This window comes from Melospiza georgiana, chromosome 3 (genome assembly GCF_028018845.1).
Source record: "Melospiza georgiana isolate bMelGeo1 chromosome 3, bMelGeo1.pri, whole genome shotgun sequence".
Classification (NCBI taxonomy): Eukaryota; Metazoa; Chordata; class Aves; order Passeriformes; family Passerellidae; genus Melospiza; species Melospiza georgiana.
The window spans coordinates 66453345-66476419 of NC_080432.1; the positions used below are offsets into that span (position 1 = coordinate 66453345).

Below are 23075 nucleotides of genomic sequence, written 5' to 3' on the forward strand. Positions count from 1 at the left end.
GGGAATACTGCTAAGAATATCAAGTACTAAACACTCTGGGTAGGTGATACTACCTTTTCTCAGTGCACTACAGTTGTATTCCCAAAATGAATTGATACTGCATTTTAAAAGTGCTTGTCTTTAAATCTGTGCTCCTGAACGAGCCCTCATGTTCTGATAAACACTCTACTTCATTTAAATTCATTCATACATCCAACTAACAAGCAAACAACACCACAAAGAAACACAGCTACAGAGACATTTTAAAAAGCAGAATCCTAGGGTATTTTTGTAATCTACTGCTAAAAAAATACATTACGTGTCTCGGAAGATTAATTGTGTGTACTTAGATTCAGTCTCCTCAATGCTGACACAGTAGGGAAATGAATTATAAAATAAAAACAGACATTAAGCTGTTTCTAGCCATAAAATATTACTGAGATATATGCAGACATCTATTTGATGGATTCAGATAAATGCAGACAAAAGCCATGCACATACACACAACCCCTCCATCTATAAACTCATGATCCTATACATACACACACTCCTTACTGGGGACTGACTCATTGTTTTTAACCTATTTGTCAGTCCTCTTGAATTTCCATCTTCAAACTTTCCTGGTGAACTGCAAAGCTCGGCTATCTCAATAAATACCTTACTAATTATTGTGAAGTTAAGTAACTACCTAAGATATTTACAAAGGAGGAATGGACCAAAAAGGATGGATGCAAAAGCCACTACTATAGTATTAAACTGAAATCAACTTTAATGAAAAAAGAAGCATTTTAGAGGGTTTACATGAATCTTATTTATATAAATTTGTTTTTTTTTCTCAGTCAGAAGATAGAAAGCCATGTGACATGTGCCACAAACCAGTATATTAAAAGGCAAAACATTCTACTCAGCAGACTACAAATAAGTAAATGCAATTTAAAGATAACAGCCTTACAGCTTGTGAGCTCCTCTGCATAGTTATTAATGCAGGAGAAAATTGCCAACACTGGCAAAATGAAGAGGCAAATGCTAAGCAGAAACTTCTAATGCTGTTAAGAAATATAAAATCTATTAAATCTGGAGCTGTTTCTTCTTCCTTAGAAGAACACATGACCTAATAGTAAGTATTAATGAAGAAGTAACACAGTGTCTTAAGGTTCACCTCCAGCATTCCAGATGCTTGACAGCTGAACAATCAATGGTTTTGCAAAGGAAGCTCTGACATCTCTACTTGGACAATGTTGGCAGCAAAATTAAGACAACTTCATTGAGAACTGAAAAACTACTGATGCTGAGAAAAACTGCATTTCCAGCCCTCATTAACCTAAAATGCAGAGCAAATAGAAATGCAATTTACTGTGAAGAACAGACTGTTAAAAGTTCAGGAATGCAGTTCTGGTTAGTTAACATACTACTGTATTCAAACAAACATTTGTGGCAAGGTCAGTGTAAAAATATTTGAGGCAAACAGACAATTAAAACATTGGTAACATAAACTCTTGTTAGTATAAGCATATTAGAACTCATAATGAGGGAAGAAGAAAGCTGAAGTACTCTATGGACAGAAACATTGTGATATATCATCCTCCTACACCCCAGTTCAAACAAAACCAGCAAGATATTTGCCTTCTTGATGTTACAGCTACCTATCTTGCATCTACCTAATCAAGAACTAGTGATAGAACAGATGGCCCAGTCTCTACCATTTCAGCAGCTCTGTGAAGTTTTTTGCCTGTGTGTTCATGGCTCTCCATTCTTGGGCCAAGCCTGATGCTCATTTTACCCTACAGGGAGCAGGTTGACAGAGCCAGATGAGCCTAAAACCATGGCTTTTTTTGCCCTATCTCCTCAGATCACCTCATCAGACAAACACCAAAGTGGGCCCAAGTGAAGCACTGAGAACACACTGCCAGAGAAGGAATGAAACAACACCTTCAGAAGCAGCTACGTGTTAATTCAGCCTAGCTGTGACACCAACCTTACTACAGGTTAGCACTTACTGCAGGAGAAATCCAGTTTTGATTAATTTTTCAGGGTCTGAGATCAAAACCTGAAGAAAATAAAAAAAGACTGAAAAAATGTGTGAAGAGTCTATAAGGTAAAGCATCAATGAAAAGAAGACATGAGTAAACAGACTATAAATGCTGCTGTACAAGTCACAGAAAACCAAAGAGGTAAGAGATTTCAGGAACTGAAATTTCTGTAACTGTTCCTGTCAGTAACAATAACAAGCAGTATTTCATTACTCTTTCCCAAGTGATCATCATATTTGAATTTAAATAATAACTTCCTAGGATAGCCAGCACCCTTATAACTAAATCCAAAGGATGAAGCTTCACAAGATAACTGAGCCAATCCAAAACCATAGTAGCAGCGAAAGAGATGGTCAAATGCTGCCTTTTCCTGCCACTTCATCCCACTGTCTTCTTTTTAAGCTGATGATGAATCAATTCAGTTCCCTGGACTACCAAGAAAGAAAAAAAAAGGAATTATTTTGCTCACTGATGAGTGAGAAAAACTGACTTACCAATGGCTGTATTACCAAATGGTCTGTGAACAGGCACAAACAAGAGAATCAGGGAAATAAGGAAAAAAGAAATAAAGATGAGGACATTCAAATCCCTTTGGAAGCAGCAAGCTGTCAGCAGGACTCGGTGTTCTCATTAACACTCACCCAAGTGGTCTGATGAACACTCACCTAATAATCTATGCTAACTGTATAACAGAAAAACACTCTACCTCATACATTCCCCATTTTTTACCTTCCCTGAAACATTTATATTTAAAACTTGCATAAGAAACACTAACTGTTGGATATCTCAGACAAAAGCCAAACTGAGAACATTTCCCATTTTACTGAGCAATGGCCTTACACATGCAGCGCTTCCTTCAGAAGCCGCACCAAAGCACGCTCCTTGCTGCTCAGAACCAAAGAGTCAAATCTCTGCTTTTCCACAGCACAGCATGTAGACTCCTAAATACTTAAATGTTCTGCTTCCATTTTTCATTCACTACACTCCAGGAAACCGTGCACAAAATGACCCAAATGCTTTCCTTTCCTTTTCAAAACATTTAATGAAAGCCTAATAATTTACAAGGAACGCAAAAGCATTTTTAAATGGAACACTTGTAGGCCAGCTTGTCCCTTCAGTTTGCAGTATTTATTAACTGTTACCTTTTTTCTTTGCTCAACTGGATCACTGCACACCGGCACACATTTTCTAAAGCTCAGTGTGAAGGTAGGACTCAAAGACAAGAAGTCGACAGGTGGAAAAATATCTAGGTCATGTTACCAGGAGATTCCAGTGAGCTAAAGTCAGAATTTACTTGGTAATTTTTCCACCCTGTGCAAGTAAAGGATTGTAGGACAAAGGCACATACCTAAGGCATCCCTGAATGTTACTATCTTTGTTCCAAACATGCAAACATATATCTCGTGATTGGAAAGAGTTTGGAAATCCTGCATCAGTAAGAAGTCACATTACAGCTCAACCAACTGGGCCAGGACGACTCAAAATTACTTTGATAGTAGCAGTAGTACAACACAGAACTACAATGTTCATTGTCAAGGACTCACACTGAGTAATTATCTAGACACTGACACATCTGCATGTATTTATAATGGTGACAATTAAAGCTTTTTGAAGGACTATGATGTCATGATATGATCACATCTATTCGGGCTTCTTGACTTCACATTTTGTACAACAAATAGTGCCTTCAGAATTTGATTGTTCTTTGAAATGTTTAAGAAGACAAATGAGGTTTTTAGAAATCCACATAAGAAATATGTTTTATTACAAAGAGTATTTATTTTCTTCTAAGATATAACAGTCCAATTCCAACTGCTGAAAGTGATGCACACAGGCAGAAAAGCAAATATAATCACTAAATTAAGTTCTTTGAAGTCAGTTCAATATCTGATAATTTAACATAACAAAAAAATTTATATCAAATAATCACAGCATATTCATAACAACTATCCTTAGCTCCAATGTTCAGTTTCACCAACTGAAATCACCACTACTTAGAAAATTATTTTTTAAATAATATTTTAAAAACCACCCCCACTGATAGGATTTGCCATCAACCGGCAACGGCAATCAAATACTTGAATCAATTTAATTAACACACCATTCACCTGCCTGACAGTCATTCCCCTGACAATACCTTTGCTGTTACTTTTGTGGAATGAAATCTGAGTAGAAATCCAAACGAAAAAAGCAGTGAATTACAAAAGATCAATTGCAGATTACATTTATAGGCACACTGATGTTATTTTAGAACATCTGTTATGGACAATGCACAATGGATCCTTTAAATCACCAAGCTTCAGCACTTTCATACACTGATTCCAAATCAAAACACCCCATGAAAACCAAACAGCAAGAAAGCATCTTCTGGCCCTCATGTTGGGAAATACCAAAAGTTTACTTCAAGTTACATTCTGGATTCATCTCTCCAAGGTGATGTAAACTGAAAAAACTGGAACAGTAATGTGACACCAGTAAAGATGGGCCTCTATTAATGAAAAAAAATAATAATGTGCATGGGTATCTACAACAAAAAGTCAGTCAGAAAAACAAACACAAGGTTTATCAACATGTATTTCACTTTCATGACTGTTTAAACTGTTCCAGACAGCTACGCTATTTGGGTGGGATTTTAAGAAAATAAGTTGCACTAACAACTTTTTGCATGCTAATCAACTTTAGCAGACCATTGCTATTCACAAAAAGAAAATAAACATGTTTAATTTTCAAAATAAAAATAGCAATTGATTTATTAGCAAAACATCCAGCCATTGCCCTAGGATAGCTCATAGTAATTAAACTGTATTGTCACATAGATCTCTTCACTGCACTCACCAATAATAAATATTTACTAATTAACAAACTCCTTTGGCTGCATGCACATTAATGGTGACACTTTCAAAGGCAGCAGCAGAATGGCTGCTCTTTGGGGGGTACAAAGAGTGCACAGTGAAGGAAGGACCTCAGTGCTTCACCACCTCTCTTTACATACCCGTTCGAGTACAAACACCCTGGCACACCCACACAAGGGCCTGACACACACCCAGCTGTGGAGGAAGGGATTTTAAAACCCCAAATTTGTCCCTAGAGGAAGCATAGTGTCTTCACCAAGTAACAGCATTCACAAAGTTTACAGATTAGTTTTTCTCTTTTCTACAGGAAAGCACATTTTTTACACACTTTCATTGCTGTAAAATTTCACTGAATTTTAACCATTCTGCAAATTGATTCTGCATTGAATGTAAATATGTGTTTATTTTCTTAGGTTTCTAATTTTTTTAACTGATAATTTCTCTCTTTAATATTTACTTTGACATCTTGGGGTTTACAACATCATTTACAGAGTCAGATGTTCTGATCATCTCTGCATTTTTTCATACAAAGACCAATGCATAAGCCACACCATCTCTTAAGTAACCTATAATACGATTTTCTTTCTTAAAGAGACTGACATATTTTGCAGTCCATTGGCTTAGGATTTAGAAACCCTGACACACATGCCATGCTCCCTGAATTTCCAAAGTACATCTAATTTCACAAATGGCACAATCATAAATAATACATCACTTCTGAGAGTGCTCGTGTGTACTCCATTTGGCACCTTCTTGTTCTACCTTTTTGGGGCACACAAACAAAAAGAGTCCAAGCCATTTCTCACCTGTAAAAACTGGGAAAAATACATAAGAGAAGAAAGAAAAAAGAAAAGAACGGTCACAGCAGCCAAATTTGTGCTTTTAGCTGTTCAGCAAAAGGGTAATTTTAAGACAACCGGAGCTAAGGTTTAACAGGTTCAAAGTGAAGTGAAAACTCTATTCACTGCAGGAAATGTAAGGAAGGAAATAAGCAAAGGCCATGAAAAGGAAGTGATGGCAAGAAAGGAAATAATAAGATAATGAAGAAAGAGTGCTACAGAACAGAATTAAAACCAAGCAGACCAAAGTCCTGATGAACACATTGATTATAAAGGACTACAAAGTCCTGAGAAAATTGTTCTCAGAAACACTGTCTGCGTCAGAAAAGCCAAACTGTTACAATGCCACTCTCAGCCTGCTTTTGAAGTGATTGATGTTCTTTAGCCAGGAAGATGGGGATATCTGGAGTAACTACAGGGAAAAGCTTGTCCCCAGATCACACTGGTAATTCTCACTGTCTTACATTGTCTGTGTTATGTGTGCTTTGGAAATTAATTACCCACATTGTTTAGATATAGCCATGTGCTTCTTGTTCAGTTTTCACCATAGAAATCAAATTAAACAAAACAAAAATTATTTATTAAAACCCAACAAAAAGGATATTACACAGTCAATGTTCCAATGATCAAAAATAAATTTAAGAGCTGCCATTAAGTTGTTTCAGAAGCAAGTCCAACCACTGCCTTCTTTCTAGCATTACATAGTGCCATCAAAACCTCTTGTCAAGACACAGCAATAATTACCTTGAGCTCAGAATTTATGTCTGGTTTGGTTACTTTTATCCTGAAGTCTTTATCTCTTGTTTTCAGATGCATATTATGTTTAACTCATTTGTAATTCTTGAGCAACATAATGGTACACAAAACCCTTGAGGGGCTAACTTCCAACTGACATTCACAGAGGCAGTAAAGAAAGCAAATCAGGAATACACCCAAGGTACGTGCTTCAGGGAACACTTATTCAATCAATTTTTTTAAGGTATTACATAAATGGAACAAATGACATTTGTATGAAACTAGAGATTTTTCTAGACACTACTAGGAAAATACTGTAGAGCTAAAGGAGTCTGAATTAATACCATGGCTAGAACTCAAATTAGCTCTTTTCTTCTTTTTTTTTTTCTTATTTTAAGCTATTTGTTGTCATTTTTATCTACAAATACCACATAGACATTTATAAAAAACAGTGATGAAACAAAAATCAAACAAGGTCAAGTAACAGATATGCTTACTAAACAATTAGAAATAAAAGGTAAGTTTTTGTATGTACTTACATATTTAAAATTCTGCCATAGATGCCTTACAGAATAAAAAAACAATTATAGAAAACTCAGAGTGAAAGAACCTCACTTTCACACTGCATTCATTTGCTAAGTATCATAAGGCACCTTCAGGTAAAGTAGCACACTGTTTTTTCTGAGCAGTGCTGGTTTGAGGACAGACTCCATTCCTTTACCACAGAGTCTCTGTAGCTGGTTTGTAACTGCAGCAAAATCTTTGGAAATGATGTGGTAAAAAGGAATGCATGGTCATACTAGTAGTGAGCTGCTTAAATATCATATGTTATGTTTAAATAGTGTAAGTTACTTAAATGTCCAAATGCATGTGACATAGGACTACTTGTGCACAGGTTTTGTTAACTCAGTAAGGAACTAACAAACAGTGGCCCAAGAATACTCATTGCTATTAAAATATTTCTTCAGAAACTAAATAAAAGCATCATCATATAGACAATACTAACTTAGAAGTGGTGGCAAACTGCATAACACACTCTGATTAAGTGTACACTCTCAGACTGTTACATTTCCACAAGCCATCCAGTTTTCTTGACACCTATTTTTAATAGAAAATTGTTGCAGGTACTTGTAGATCTCACTTTTTGCATTCAAATATTTACATGACAAACACCTGTATCAAATCAGGAAACAAAGCTACTATACAGTGCACCCTGAAAAAGTCAACTTATTGTAATTCCTATTATAAACACTGAGGAGAAAAACCACAGCAAATTCATTCAATTAATTTAAAACAAATAAATCCAAATTTAAAACAACTCCAAATTTAAAAATGTACAAGAGGAAATTACAATGATCATACCTATCTTATGAGAAGAAAAAACATCTCAGTTATATAAATAATTTACTCACTCTTTAAAAATAAATATTAATAATAATTTACATCTGTTTTTTTCATCACAGACATGATCAGAAGAATGTGTAAGTTGTTTCCCTACCATCACTACTTTAATGTTTTACAGAACAGGTTTTCCAGATGTGGTATGAAAAGGACACAGATTACAGAATAACCTATTGGAAAATCCTTCATACCAGTGCATTAAAAAACCAAACCATTATTTTAAAATAAGCTTCAGGTTGTACACGTGAAGTTCGCTCTTATGTTTTGCTCTCTTGGTAAAGACAACAGCTTTTCAACTTTTATTTATCACACTAGACAACAACTGTATTTACATATTATCCATTTTACTGAGCAGTATCACAACACTGTAGTATTAAAGTTACACATTTATTAAAATATTTTTCTGAAAAATGTACCAACTGCATTTCATAAACATCCCTACTTACCCAATAAAAGCAAGCTCAATAGCTTTTTCAGCACTTACAAAATTTTAACACATCAGAAAAATTTATTTACTGAAGGAACCATCTACAGATACTAATCAATTCTATAGGGCCAAAAGGTTAATAAGCTTTTCAGTCTGATGTAAGTGCATTCCCTAAACCAGTATCATCTAAACATAAAACTCCAATTCTTCCAATGACTGCTTTATATCTAAAAATATCACTGCTGAATGCTGCAATTACATTTCTCAGCTGGAGACATCTTTCTACATTATTTTCTTGAATGCATAAGATCCAGACTCAACAGTGTGTTAATCAACTGCCCTAAACTGCAAATGTGATCTAATTAACTGGAAACCACTCAGATTTGATTGGTAGGGGTTTTTTTGTTTGCTTTTAAATCCAAGCATATCTTAATCACCTTGTCTGACCTCCACAGAAAACAGTAATGAAAAGGACAAGATATTCAGAGAGAAAAAAAACCAACCCCATAATTATAAAATACGCTTAGGTCCTGACAACATGTACTTACTCTCAAAAGAGCATGTTTGCCCAGTAATTTCTTATGATTCTGACATAAGTACACCTAGTCATAAATGTGCTCAAAGGTAAGGATCACCTACAGTGTGTATTTTGGTCACACAGCCCTAACCATTTGAACCATGCCTTACAGTTAGTTACTAATGAACTGGAGAAGCAGCTCCTTGCCCTCAATTTAGTCTGGTGAAAAAAACAATTCTGAGACTCCCAAAAAGCTTGGAAAGGTCATCACACATTATATGTGGCCTTATTCGAGTTGGGTGTGTTCTTTGTCATTAGGGTAGGTTAGAAAAGCCTTCTTAAACTAGCAACATCTGTTAGGCCAAGTCTCCTTTTCTGCCTCCTCTAAAATTCTTAACATTTAACAGACCTTGTAGGAAAGGAAGATGAACAGAGTAAGTCACCTCATGACTAATCTTGTCACTAACTGGTTTTTTTTCTGTCTCCTATGGAAAGCATTCATTACAAGATATAAGCTACTCAGCTGAACATATGCTGTATCTTTCTTTTACTCACCTACGCAGTTATCACAAAGGCTGCAATGTGAGGCACGAGGTGGGCGGAAAATCTTGCAAGTAAAACAATATTTTAGTTTCACTGTCTGTCCATTGATGATCACTTCTTTTGTTCTGGGAGGGGGACGGTATCCTCCTGAACTGCAGCCATTTGCTATATCTAAGCATGAAAATACAAGACATGAAATGTTGCACGAGCTATGATGTATGCACAAAACTGTGCTCAATGGCATTCTATAGCAAATTTCAAATTCGCATTCACACATTTAAAATAAACAATTTTTCCTCTTCTAATTCTCGAGTAATAAGCAGCAAAGAGACATTTCATTGCAAATAGCATCCAAAGTCAATCAATCTGAATCAAAGAAACCATTCAAAGCCAAGTCTCAAATGCTGACAATGACCTTGATCCCAGTATTCTTACAGTTTCACACCCCCAAATAGCTCTTAGATAACATATTAAAGACAACTATAACTACTCGCGTAGGACAGCAAAACTTGGACATTACCGTTAGAATCTTCCTAATTTTTTCAGAATTCCTGCAATAACAAAAAATCTCCCTAGAAATGCTGCAGAAATTCTACAGCCTAGAAGAGAATCTGCATATTTACTTAAGCAACAGTAGCTCTGTCATGAGCCTGGTGAATGTTGATACCTCTTGCATGCTGTGATACAACAGAGCACATTCACAAAAGTATCTTACAGCTTTTGCTGCTTAGAAGTTTGAACACCCAACTCCCAGTGTTACTTCTACACACCTTCAAGTTTGTTTGTTGCACAAAACCTTGTTTGAGACAAGTAGTAGTGTTTTGGTTTTTTTCCTAAGCTTCCCTTTAGTTTTATTTTAGGATATTATCAGTAATTTTTCCAATATCTAAAGGACTGATTAGGCAAATAAAGTTCAATTTTGCCCAAGCTGAGCTTTAGTCTGCAACTTCAATATGTAAAAATGGTGCCTTTTTCTAGGTCTATCTGTTCCTGTGTAATCACAATCAAATCAAACCACAGAAGGGGAAAAGAAGCCCCAAAATTTATTACACCTGGAAAACAGATCAGCTAAGACAATAGGGAAGTAAAATAAAATATTTTTCCAATATATGAATGAAAATACATTTCAAAGTCACAGTCAAGTCACTTGAACAACTGCGTCTTAAGTTGTCCCACTTTCATGTGGGGCTTGTTACTAAAAGATCTATGACTTTTATTTGAGCTCAAATTGTTAGAAATACCACCCACAATTTCGATTTCTGCCAATTACACAGCCTACAAATGATGTATTTTCCAAAAGGGTAACAAGAAAGTCTCCCACCTAGCAAGGCATTCAAACTGGCAACAGCACAGCTGTGCTAGCAAAGGTGCAATTATACAACATGCTGATTTGGCAGCAAATCCAACTTAAGGAGTTCTCATCTGCAAAGTGCTCGCCCATAAATATGATCCATAAATATGCATCAATAAATAAAAGTCTTTGTGGGACACCACTGTAAACTTGACCATTAAAACAACCAGACTTCAAAAACTCTAATGGAGAAGAGGATGAAATGAAGGGAGCAATAGCTGAGATGGATGGAATCTAGATATAAAGCTCCTAAATATCCATTATGAGAATGAAGTGGTGAATACTAAAAAAGAGCAGCATAGAAGCAGCCTCCTACAGCCGGATGAGGTAAAGACATTCACTTGTGTTGGATATAAAGCAACTCCTGCAATGTGCTTGTGATGCCTGGCCAGGTCCTACAACCTGCACATGGAAGCATGGATTATTGTGTGGTTCCCATAACTAGAAGTTATACTGATTTTGACCTCAAGGCCAATACTACTAGACAAATATTTCAGATTAAGTAATGCCTCTAGTGTATTTCAGTGTATAAGCTGAAAAGTTGTTCTCTGGAAACACAGCACAACTGTGTTTATAGTATTTAAAGCTCTAGAGAGACATGGATGTTACTTAATCCAGAAGCCAGGGAAGAATTTCTTATAATTCATGTTACATTAAGAAAGCTTCTGGTGACATTATAACCAATCAGCTTATAATAGTCACAGACCTTCCAGAAATCTTTGGGCATTACAAAACACAATGTTAGACCCATTTCTGACCATATTTTGGTCAAGATAAGACTTAAACTGTGAACATAAATATAGGTCATTAGCCCTACAAATTAATTTTATTGGATAAAGCATTTAACACATGCTGGCATGGAATGTTCATTAAAAACCCAAATATTTTCATTTGATACTCAGATTTAGGTGCATAATTATAAAAATACTCCTGAAGTCTGAATTTCATCTAGGTGTAGCTTTGTATGCTAGAGATACTGATGCATTAAATTTCCTAACATAACAGTAATATTTCAGATGTTTTTCTTTTACAAAATCTTATTATTCTTGAGTATGTACATAATAATTGAAAGAAAATTACTTAAATCAGTCAATGGGAATTGTTTAGAGGGGAAATGCTCTTTTTCCTAGATAACCATTTATTTTGTAAAAGGCACATTGACTAAACCCAGTATTTCCCCTCCTTTCAAGAAGCTCATAAAGTGCACCACAATTATTTTAGATGGGCTCTGGCAGAATCTCAAAGACAACTTCTGTCTTCTCTGGTGCAGAAGTGAGACTACTGTCCAGCCCATTTTATTTACACCAGTCTTCTAAGAGGATTTCCTCCAAACATTTGCAGGGAAGTTCACAGACAGCAATTCCTAGCTCTCCAAGGCAAATTAATCTTGAAATCCAAGGGTGAAAGCTCAAGCAAATGAAATAAGTGTAAACAGTCTTGCTGATTTTCCAGGGACTGAGAATTTTTCTCAAAATCCTAACTTGCACAATCAAACCTGAATGTTCCAGTCTTTCTGTTTACTAACAGCTTTTTCCTGGAAACAAGCTGCAGAGTAAGGTCAAATGTGCTTGGATTTAATACAATTTATCTAACCTAAGTGTGCTAAACATGTCCTGGTCTCACTGTGAATTTTCAGACTGTAGTTTGCCTTCAATTCAACTGCTCATATTTGGGGTCTAACGCAGTTAAATCTTCAATATATGAGGTCTCTTTGAGGAACAGAAAGATTAATCTTTATGGAATCACCTTCTCCAAATAAACTGTGTTTGATCACTGCTACACTTCACTCATCCAACCTATTACTCATGTAGTAATGCAAGTTCTTTCAAAAAAAAGGCTAAAATTTACCCACTAATGGGATTGCCATCCATCCTCTCTGTTCTGACACATTTTGGAACTTCTTTAGCAGGGTTAACTGTTCATGCACTAGATGGGGCTCCAGCATTTTTATTACCATAATTACAAAAACCCCATGCAAGCAATTCATGTCCTTGCAGGACCAAGAGACCTAAGAAAGATACTCCAAGTACTTAATAGAGATACAGCACAACCTAGCAACCTCCTAATGGGACAACAAACTCCACTTGGATTTCTCAATTTATTATGCTACAAATAAGTGGTGCTGACAAAAGACAGAAGCTGCAAGTTTGTATAAATATCACCAGGACTCTCCTGCTCAATCAAGAGTTGGATTTTTTGGCCAATGTTCCTAAGAACTTGAGACAAACAGCCTCTAGAAGGCAGCCCTACATTGTCTCTATACAAGCTTCATAACCATATCATGCAATGCTTGTTGACAACTTTAAAAGGACACAATTTCAATCTTCAAACAAAATTATTTGAGAAGTCAGTAAATTGAAACAATTGTAATGTTTCCTGAGGACTAAATGGAAAGGTAATGAAAAGAATCTTTATTATAACCCATAACATCTGAAAAACAATAGAAAATATTCTAACCAAAATAAAACAAAGCCAGCCAACAATGCAAATCTCTAAGAAATGTCTTCCTGTGTGTTTAACTGTTCAAATTTAAGGTACCTGTTTAACAACAGTGGGCTAAAAGACAAAAGAGTAATTTATTTCTTGGAGGGAAGAGAACTTAAATGCTTTTGTTTCAAGACAGTAATCTCAGAGACAAACAAAACTGGGAACCTGGTTTAGACTGAAACCAGCAGCTGCTAACTGCATTCTTCACATAGTTTTTCATCTGATAGGCATCATGAGATACAGAACACATTTTGCTCCTGACTTTAAGGACTTGCTGCCTTAGATTTTTCTGAATTAATATATTATTTTCTTAAAAGTAGAATTTCATTATCTTCTTGAAGCCTAAAACTTCATGTGAATGGTATGCTCGTTCCCAGAAAGAAATGTAATATTTAGTGATTTGCTGAGGGAAAGAAGCACAGACAGGAAGAGCTTTCTAAGACTTGCCTGACACACAAAGTAATTTCACTATATTTATTTTAAGAATGTTGTTTAAGGGTGCAGTCTCAGGTACAACTATAAGCCTAGAAAGCTGGTATCTCACTTTTGTAAAGAAAGCTAAACATGCTAAACATAAATGGTATGTATCTGTTCAGGCCATGGCCAGTTCTATGAAATGCCTGTGCTGTGGCATGGATTTAATTTTATAAGGCTATAATGAAATCCAATTGTGCATTTCAAAACAAAAGAAAGATAGGCAAGGAATTCTGAAGAAGTCTCAAATGTGGTCTTGAGCATCAGCGTAAATTAGACAGCCAATCTGCAGAGACAGTGTGCCAGTGTAGCTCATACATTGAGTTCAGGGCTTGGAAAACACAAAACAAGGAGGCAGAAGCTGTCCTGTGAACTGGCCTGAACTAATTGCAAAGATTAAATGAGGAAGATACACATAACTTATGACAGCCTGAAGAAAAATCCAAAGCATTTTAAGGCTGGGAGGATAAATTACCATGACCATCTCTTCAATTATCTGCATCACCTATCCAATGCAAACAAGATTGTTATTGTGGAAGAATTGTTAAATTTGTGTATATCAACTGGACAAATGCTTTCCTGCTTACAAAAGCCATTCTCCTAGATTGGGTTATCCTTCTAAGCCTTCATATTCAGAAGTTCACAATTTTTCCACTTGAAGGGATTTAACACTGACTTAACTCCAAGAAAGACACGTAACTGCAAAGAGGCTATGAAATAAGGCTGCTCTTAGTATTTGGGTTTCCATAAAAGAAAAATCCCCTCTCAGTATAATATTTTGTGTGATTGCAGAAGTCATGCTTACATGCATCATGAAAATAATGTAATTACAGCTAGGGTACCCCTGGAAAAATTCCTTTTCAATTTTAATGGAAGTTATAATTGAAGTAGAAATACAATATCAGTACATTTAATGTTGCATTTAAAGAAAGAAAAAATCCTGCTGCATTTCAGTGAAATTATAGTAAATAAAGTTACCCTCAGTGATTTTTACATTATATAAGCCTCATACATCTAGTTGCTGTTGTTCTGTTACATTATATGAAAACCCCAGCAAACTGGAGTACTTCAAGACTTCTGCTTCTCCTCTCTCTTAGGCCAAATGCACATGTGTAATGAATATTCTTACAGGTCCTGTTTTCCAGACTTCTCTGCTTAGCTGCCTTTATCTTGAGTTTCTACATATGTTGTAGAAAACCAGACAGTGAACTGAGCCCTCATCACCACTGGGTATCTCAGAATATGTCACTTCTTCTGGTTCATGCAACCACTCTTCTTCTAACATGCCCCAAAAAGGATTCCTCCTTTTTGTAGCATCTCAGTGCTAACCCAATCTGTTTGAAATAATACTCAAGTCTCCTCTTCCTGCACTATTCACCACTTAGACCCCTTTCCATTAGTATTTGATTTCCACTTGTATTCATGCATTTTGTGGTTTTTCCCTAATGCTGCTCAAACTATTTAAAATACATTTAAAAAAAAAATCAAACCCAGTGATCGCAAATTTCTCCATCTCAGCACCAACTTCAGAATTAAGCACATTCCTCATGAACCCACAATCAGTCTCAGAAAGGTCCTATTTGAGCACTTAGCATTTGCTGCTAGAGTGACTTTTTGAAAAGGTACTTACTGACTTTGTGGCAATTTCATCTAGAACTTATTTCCTAAACTTATATAGAAAGAATCCTATGCAGGACACCATCAAGAGCTTAATTAGAGTGAAAAATTAAGCAGATCTGCTTTCCCACCAAGACATTTACTCTTTCAGTGAAGGATATCAGATTGGTTACACTCCATTTTCTCTTGAAATACTTTGTTGCTTGTTTTGAGACTTAAATAGCCACAAGCTCCAATCCTTTGACAGTCACAATTCTTATAATTTGATCATGTAGCATGTCTTTCCAGACAGAGAACAGTTTCTAGTGATAGAACTGACAGATTTCTATTAAAGCAGAACATTAGATAAACCAATAAAGATACAGGATAGTGGATTAACAGACTTTTAAACTACAACTACTTTCTTTCTTCTCTTTCTATCAGCTATCAAGAAGTGTACAAGTTATCTTCTGAGATCAAAGCAGTGTTGAATCCCACAGATTGTCCTCTGCTATTTCTCATTTCCCAACTACACAGCATGCTTGCAGCTTTTCTTTCTTCCTGTGACCTCTAACAGAACCTGTCCTGCTGTCTTCTACTGCTCCTTGCTGATTGTAACTGACTTTATTTTCCTTTTGCCTTTCCCAATATGGTTGTGCCATCCTTTTATACTGACCTTTAGGAACTATCTCCACTTCTGGCACTAGTAATCTTTTTGACCACAATCAAATAGAGTCAAAATGGCCTCTTATTACGCTTCCCAACCTTCCTCTGTATGAGGATAGCTTGATGATTTGCATTAAATATAGTATTTTTGAATAACAGAAGTCCCTTTTGTTTTTTGGACAATTTCTTTTGGTTTTTTTTCTCAGTTCTTTTCAGTTTTTGTTTATCTATGAACACAGCAAATTCTTAAGAAATAACTGGTTTCCATTCCTGCACACTTGGGGTGGAAATAGCAGCATGACAGCTCTGCTAGTCCCCTATTCTTCACCTGAAGAAGGCTGATAGCCTAGGTAGAAACATTTTTTGCTCTTAATATCACCACCCTGTTCCCAGAAAGTCATCTGAAAGGACAAAGTACTGACAGCTTCTTCAGAAGGTCTTCTTTTGAGAACCATTCTTCCTAATCAGCTCATCCTGGTCTATGCTTTCTAAAGTAAAAAAATAAAGTTTTATACACTTCAAGAGAACTTCAAAATAGCATTCTTAAATCACAATTTGTTGTCTTGGGACATAACTGTTTCTCAGTGCATCTGTAATAATTTCTGGGAGGCTGCTTCTCAAAGAGACCAGTAGGGCAGGGTAAGACTCAGGTATCTTAGAATGATTTTAATAAAGTAAAAGCTAGAGATAGGCTACATTAGCACATTTTAGCAAAGAAAGTACTTGGTAAAGGCATTATTTTTAGGTGAGTTATCTTCCTTGTCTAAAATAAATTAATGTTAACCTTGCACCCCATCTTTAGAAGGGGCCTCAAGTTGAAAGGTACAGCAAGGGAATCCAGTCTGCATGATAGTTTTGGAAAATCTAGTCTTCTCTTCAGCTGCAGGAGCCATTCAGCTTTTCCTGCTGCACAGATAGCACTCCACTAGGATACACCTTTTACGGGCACATAAAAAACCACATAATGTAACAGTACAAAAATATTTCTCTCCACTTCCATTGTTGAATCCAGAATCACAATTTCAGGGCAGAATGATTCTTATAGCTAGCTAGCTTGTTCCTCTATTACACTTGCCATAAGCCCTCATGCTTGGGGACTCCACATTTGCTGCCACTGTAATTCCTCGCTTCAATATTCCACTGGCCCTTCTTGGAAGAGTACTGCCTTTGCTACTGCTGAAGAAAAGACCATGGCTTTGATCAGCTCAGCAGCCTCAACCTGTGAACAAGTATACAATACCATTTCAAAATAATTATAATTTTTAAACACAAATTCTGAAATTGTGGAACACAGGAGCAGTTTGACTGTCCCCTCTAGTATTTTCAATTTGTATTTTTAGTTTTGTATTTTGTCAAAACTCTGACAGATGCCAACGTAAAATTATTCTTGTGAGCTGCTTATTTGAAATAATTTATTTCCTGACATAGATCAGTGCTTCTGTGAACACAGGATAAATAAGAATTCCCAGAACAGGAACCTGTACCTGTGTTTTGCACTAAAGGTGGTACCTTATTCTAAGCAAAGAATTCCTTGAAGGAGATCAATAAAAGTAAATCATAACACTGGTTACAAAAAGGTGCTAAATGAATGCTTCATTATATTTTTCCATATTTTTATGCACTTCTGATATTCAGATAAATAGTAAACATTTTAATACTTCTATCATAAAAAGCCTAGAACTGCACTTATGGTATTAAACATCAAGGAGGCTGCAAGTATTTCTCTTGTGCTTGCACAGACTTGTTACCTGTCTTTTCAATTACATGAGTGAGCACTTCTCTGAAACTGCTTCAAAAAAATGGAACTTCCACTATCATATCAAAGCAGATACAGTAGCATTTACTAAGGTTGAGTAGCTTATTAAGCTCACAAACCCACTATTTATGAAGCAGTTGTGCAAACTCATCCTGTGTTCTCTTATCTATTCAGCTACTCAGCATATTTGTATGTAGAAGTCCCACTTACAGAATTTAGTTAACAATGTTCTTGCTAAGCGAGAATGGTTAAATCCAGCTCTATACTTGAATTGTGCTTGCTTTACTAAAAAAAAAGTAACATTTTTACTGTATATTAACACGGAGACTTTTCTGACTCTTTTGCATTATAAATAACATAATTAAATTCAGTTAAAATTCTGAAAATACATTGTTTTAAAAACACACAATTGTAGATCTTCTGCAATATCAGCTTTCTTGTCAAAAACACTTAAAAGATACAGAGAGATTTCTACCAGACTTGTTGAGAAGTATTTACAGTAATAACTATCACTGTAAAAGGCCAGGGTTTTGTTTGCTTTCTTGGTGAAGGACTGATCAATCATCTTTCCACAGGAATCACTGCAATGTCAGCAGACATTACAGCTGCAGAATGATGACTGTGGCAAGGGAGGAGTAACTCCTGCCAGGAGCAGAGCAGCACACTGCCTTCACACAGCACATGCACCCTCGGGAGGAAAGGAAGAGACAACAGACCTTCGGTGTTACCTATTTGTCTCTCTAGATCTGCTGCCTCGTCTGGTGTTGCGCGGGGGAGGACACCAGGGTCACTGAAACTAGTGCGCAGCAGGGTCCCCATCACGAAAAAGAAAAGGATCCCACCAATTGCAGGAATGGCAGGGGTAATCTTCTCTGACAAATACGGGCAACTGCAAAAGGAAAAAGAGTCAACAATCAGCAACACACAATGCAACTTGCTCTCAAAAATTCTACCTCTATAAAGGCGTATGAAGAATTCACCTTCTTCTCGTGATGCATTACTTGCCATGGAATGTTTACTGAAGCTGAAATTTCTGTTTATGTGTTCTGCCATTTTTCATAGCATATTCAATATAATAAAGGCACAAGTAGCATAATAATGACCTCACTATATGCAATACTCATTTACATAAGAAGATAAAATATTTTTATTGCAGCATAATAAGCTTATATATTTCTTCACCTGCTGCCCAATTACATAAAAGTAAATTGGGCAGAGAGAGGAAAGGGGAAATAACCTGAAGAAGCCCATAACATGAAGAAATAAGCCACACTGAAATAAATAATTAAGTCTATAAAATGGATTTATTATCCACCAGAAAGATGGTGCTCAAGAACATGCAACGCACTCCTTTAACAGTCTTGGTGTATCTCAATATTTTAACGTGTCTACTGATTTTCCTTCTTGACCCATTTCTGGTAAGTTAGTAAATTTGTTTACTCATTTACAAAGTAAGAAGAATGCAAATGACAGTTCAACACACCTGGGAGCAAAGAATCCAGGGGCATGTCTACGGCAACATCAACAGCCCATGACCAGGGCAAAAATGGCTCTATGTTTACCAGATTTACAATATACACGCAGGGTTTAAGACTGGATTACAGTTCAAGCAAATTTTCCTCTGTGCTTCACATATGATTAAATCAAAATGGACAGAAAAGCTGGAATCCAACCAATACACGAATATAAGTATCTCTTTACAGCTCTGCAAAAAAAAGGGATATGAACACTTGGACATTACAGAAGCACTGCAGCACCATCTTAGACAACACACAGGCTGAAGACTCTCTTCATAGCTCTTATATTAAGTAGGTGTGGGTAGAATACCAAGATGGCTTCATGTACTTTTGATGTCTGCATAAGAAGTCATAAAATGAGCCTAAAAACAGAAATCAAAAATCAACAAGTTCTAGGCCTTAGGGCTTCATTTAAAGCTTCTTCATCAAGTTTAATTAACAATAGATTCCCTATTCCTGCTGACTGCCTGTAATGATGACTCAGACGTGCAAGCTTTTGCACTGCAAGTCAGTTAACCTCAGTGGAATGTTAACTCTAAGCAAGTGATGACAATGTCAGCTCCACTGTCCATCACTTCTGCAACAGGATGGGGAGAGAATGGAAACACTTTTCATACCAGCTGCCATGTACAAAGCATTTATCTCCCCACATAACCCTCTTAAAAACACTTGGCTGCTTCACCAAACCTAGAGGGTTTCATGGATGCAGTGAGTCCATATGCACGACATGGTGTACACCATAACAAGTGGAAATCATCTCTCCCTACATTAATGCAATACTACAGGTGCAACAAGTTACAAAAGAATAAAAAGATACCTGGTTATTAAAAAAAGACGAGGCCCAAGAGATACTGGGGTTTCACATAACAAATAGACCACTGAAATGGTAGGAAACATCCTTCACATGTATGCTTTTAGGAAAATCTTCGAAGGCCCAGACTTATTAAATCAGTGCTAGCTAAAGGAAGCAGCAGCAAGATGTAAGCCTTGGTAGCTACAAGCCTTGCTCCTCTCATGTCAGGAAAAGCCAGTCAGAACGAATAGCCAAAGAGAAGTTTTCACACTGCATGAATGCCCTACTGCTCAATTTATTTCTGGCCACAAAGGACTACTGAAATCAAAACCACGTAATGTGCTCAGAGAAGAGTACAAATAGGCTGCAAGAACATATTTTTAAAAGGATTAGAGGGAACGTGTACATTAATGAACACTAAATATAGCACAGTTCTCTCACTCTTCTATTGCATTATTCATTACGTGTACTCAAGAAATTGCAACTGTGCTGAAGTCTGTTGACCAAACAAGAGCTCTATGTGTGTGAAAGGTAACTTGAGATAATCTCAGGGCAGCACAGTAGGCACAGTACTACTTCAACACTTGCCAAGACAAAACCAGCACTGGCATTACATACACAAATTCTCACTGATGCTCACAGGATGGAAACTAAGGGCCATGACTCCAACATGTTTCCTTTTAACAATAAATTCACATGAAAATGGTAGAAAGAAAAAATTGATGTGCTGAAATACTAAGAAAGCCCAACATTGCTGAAAAGCAATGTTTGCAGTACAGCAAAAAAGCATGGAAAAAATCTGTCTCTGCCTTGCCGAACCAAGTCCACCTGCAGTGAAAAAATCTCCATTCTCAAAGCCCTGTACAATCTTCACAACAAGCACGAGATAATCTGCTTTGCCTAAAGTTGCTTTTAAGGTTTAGCAACATATATTTTATCACCTTTGACTTGAAATTAATTCAGCAGTAATGCAGAAAAGACTGAAGATGGCATCTAATAACCAGTCACGTTCCACCAATTAAAAAATTATTTCAAGCTGAGAAACCAGTTTCTTACAGCAGCTCCTTACAGAAAGTCAGACATTAAGTCTGGGCAGGACCATTTCATACAGTCTGATTTATGTACAGACCATATAATATTACATGAGCTTGCAGAGAGCTCTATGACATCTCTCCTTTAAAAACATCCAATTAATTTTTTAAATACTTGTGAGATAAATCTAAAAAAAACCAAAACAAACAAAAATGAGCAGATACCATTAGACCTCTTTTTCTTCACATTTGTTTAAAAAAAGGGGAAAAATCTTACTTCTCCTGAGTTATTAAAAAATCTATTAAATGTGCCTTCAAATTAAAAACATGGATCTTAGCTCAAAAGTGTGAAAAAATCTGTAGAAATATACTTGCATATTTATATATTTTATATTTGCATGCTTATATAACAAATGTATTTGTACTGCTACATTAAGTCAATATTATTTTAAACACTTCTAGTGTTACTACTTTTAGAATTGTTAAATACTGAACACAGAAAAAGATTATCCCTCATGTTTGCTCAGATTCCTTAATTTAATTGAAGATGTATCCCTTCAGGCAGCAGCTTCCCTTGGATATTACAAGCAGTATCTTTTTTGGAGGGTATTTTCAGTGATTTCTTAAAGCAAACACTAGTGAGTATTTCCTGACAGCAAATTTCAGAATTCCCCCTGCAGAGGGAATCCCTGTGCAGAGACCTGCCCACTGCCAGTAACACTTTGATAAACAGCAGAGAGCTCCAGGACAGATGTCTGTCCTACTGCAGAGCAAGCAGTGACAAACCTTTTCCAAGTGGCACTTGGTGATGACTAGATATGAACTGACATCCTCAGTTTACATCTTAGACAAGGTAAAACAGTTGTTTTAAATCAGCATCTGCAAGGACAGCAAGTACTGACTAGGCCTATCCCAGAAAACACATTTTTAGAAATTATTACTAGACCACCGACCCCATTAGAAACTGTTACTCTGAAAATAGCTTTTTCACACAAGAATGTTTGGATCCACACACAGCAAACTGTAACATAACTTGAAGTTTTGAATTAATTGAGAACTTTGATACTCTTAGCCTTGCTTTTTGCTTGCCTTCACAGCTGCTTTTTTGAAGCATCATGTGAAAGTCTGCATGAGTGTAGGAGGGAAATAAAATCTGGTGGAAGACTAGTCTGTCACAGCTCGATAAAAATAAAAACACCCTGGCACAGAAGAGATAATTATCAAGCATCACCCCTGTGAACAAAGGATGCAGGGGAAGTACAAAAGCAACTCTTACCACCCAGCAGCCCTCGTCACTGCGTGACCATACTCCCTGTGGCTGCTGAGATCAGCAGAAAAACACTTCTAGGAGCTGTGCTGAGGAGCACAGTCAGAGTCCTACAACTTCCAAGCATTGTCATGAGAAAAGGGGAGGAAAGAAAAGAAGTCTCCTGAAGGCCTTTCCTGGAAAGACGATGACTTTCCTGAAAGGTTCACTGACAGTAATTCACTAATGGGGAGACTCAGTGAATGACAAATCTATCCAGTACAGGTATCTGGAGAGGGGTTGAGCCTGTATTTAAAAAAACCCCAACAAACCAGGGTTTTATACATTGAAGATTTAAATTAATATTTGTTCAGTTGGCATGTGGAAAACAATAAAAATACAAATTTAATGCAAAGATGAGATAGCTATCACCCTTAATTACACTAATTTAAAAAAAAAGGCCCTACAAGCTTGGGTTGCAAGACTGCTAAGAGGATACTGTATGTCAAGCTATTCATCAATATAAAACTCTTTGTAGCAGATATAAAATATATGTACTCTAGGAAAAATATAAATATAGTTGAGATATGTAACACAAAGAAAGAAAATTATTGTTCCTTTTCCTACATCATCGACTTTGTTTCTGTTTCTGCTCACACTGCCTGTTTAATGCATCAGTGGCTACTGGCACGCAGGTGATGTCCAACAGAAGAGAGAAGGCTGGCACTGGGCACCCTGGCTTCAGCTCCACACGTTACAAGTTCACATCTGAATGAGACTGGGCTGCTTTCTTTAAACTAGCCCAAGGGGTTTGTTGTTTCTCCTTCCACTCTCA

The 23075-nt window shown here is 36.5% G+C and overlaps 1 protein-coding gene across 4 annotated transcripts in view; it reads right to left on the reverse strand.

The window, feature by feature from the left end:
- ZDHHC14 (zinc finger DHHC-type palmitoyltransferase 14) overlaps positions 1 to 23075 on the reverse strand; it is a 93700-nt gene that overhangs the window by 22204 nt on the left and 48421 nt on the right. For 2 of the 4 annotated variants that reach the window (XM_058019834.1, XM_058019831.1), the window contains exons 2-3: positions 18382 to 18542; positions 9336 to 9494 (exon numbers count right to left, since the gene is read on the reverse strand). In XM_058019834.1, coding sequence (XP_057875817.1) covers positions 9336 to 9494; positions 18382 to 18542 — 320 coding nt within the window. Of the gene's footprint in view, positions 1 to 9335; positions 9495 to 18369; positions 18543 to 23075 lie in introns of all 4 variants that reach the window. The other 2 variants (XM_058019832.1, XM_058019830.1) reach the window with 1 other exon arrangement.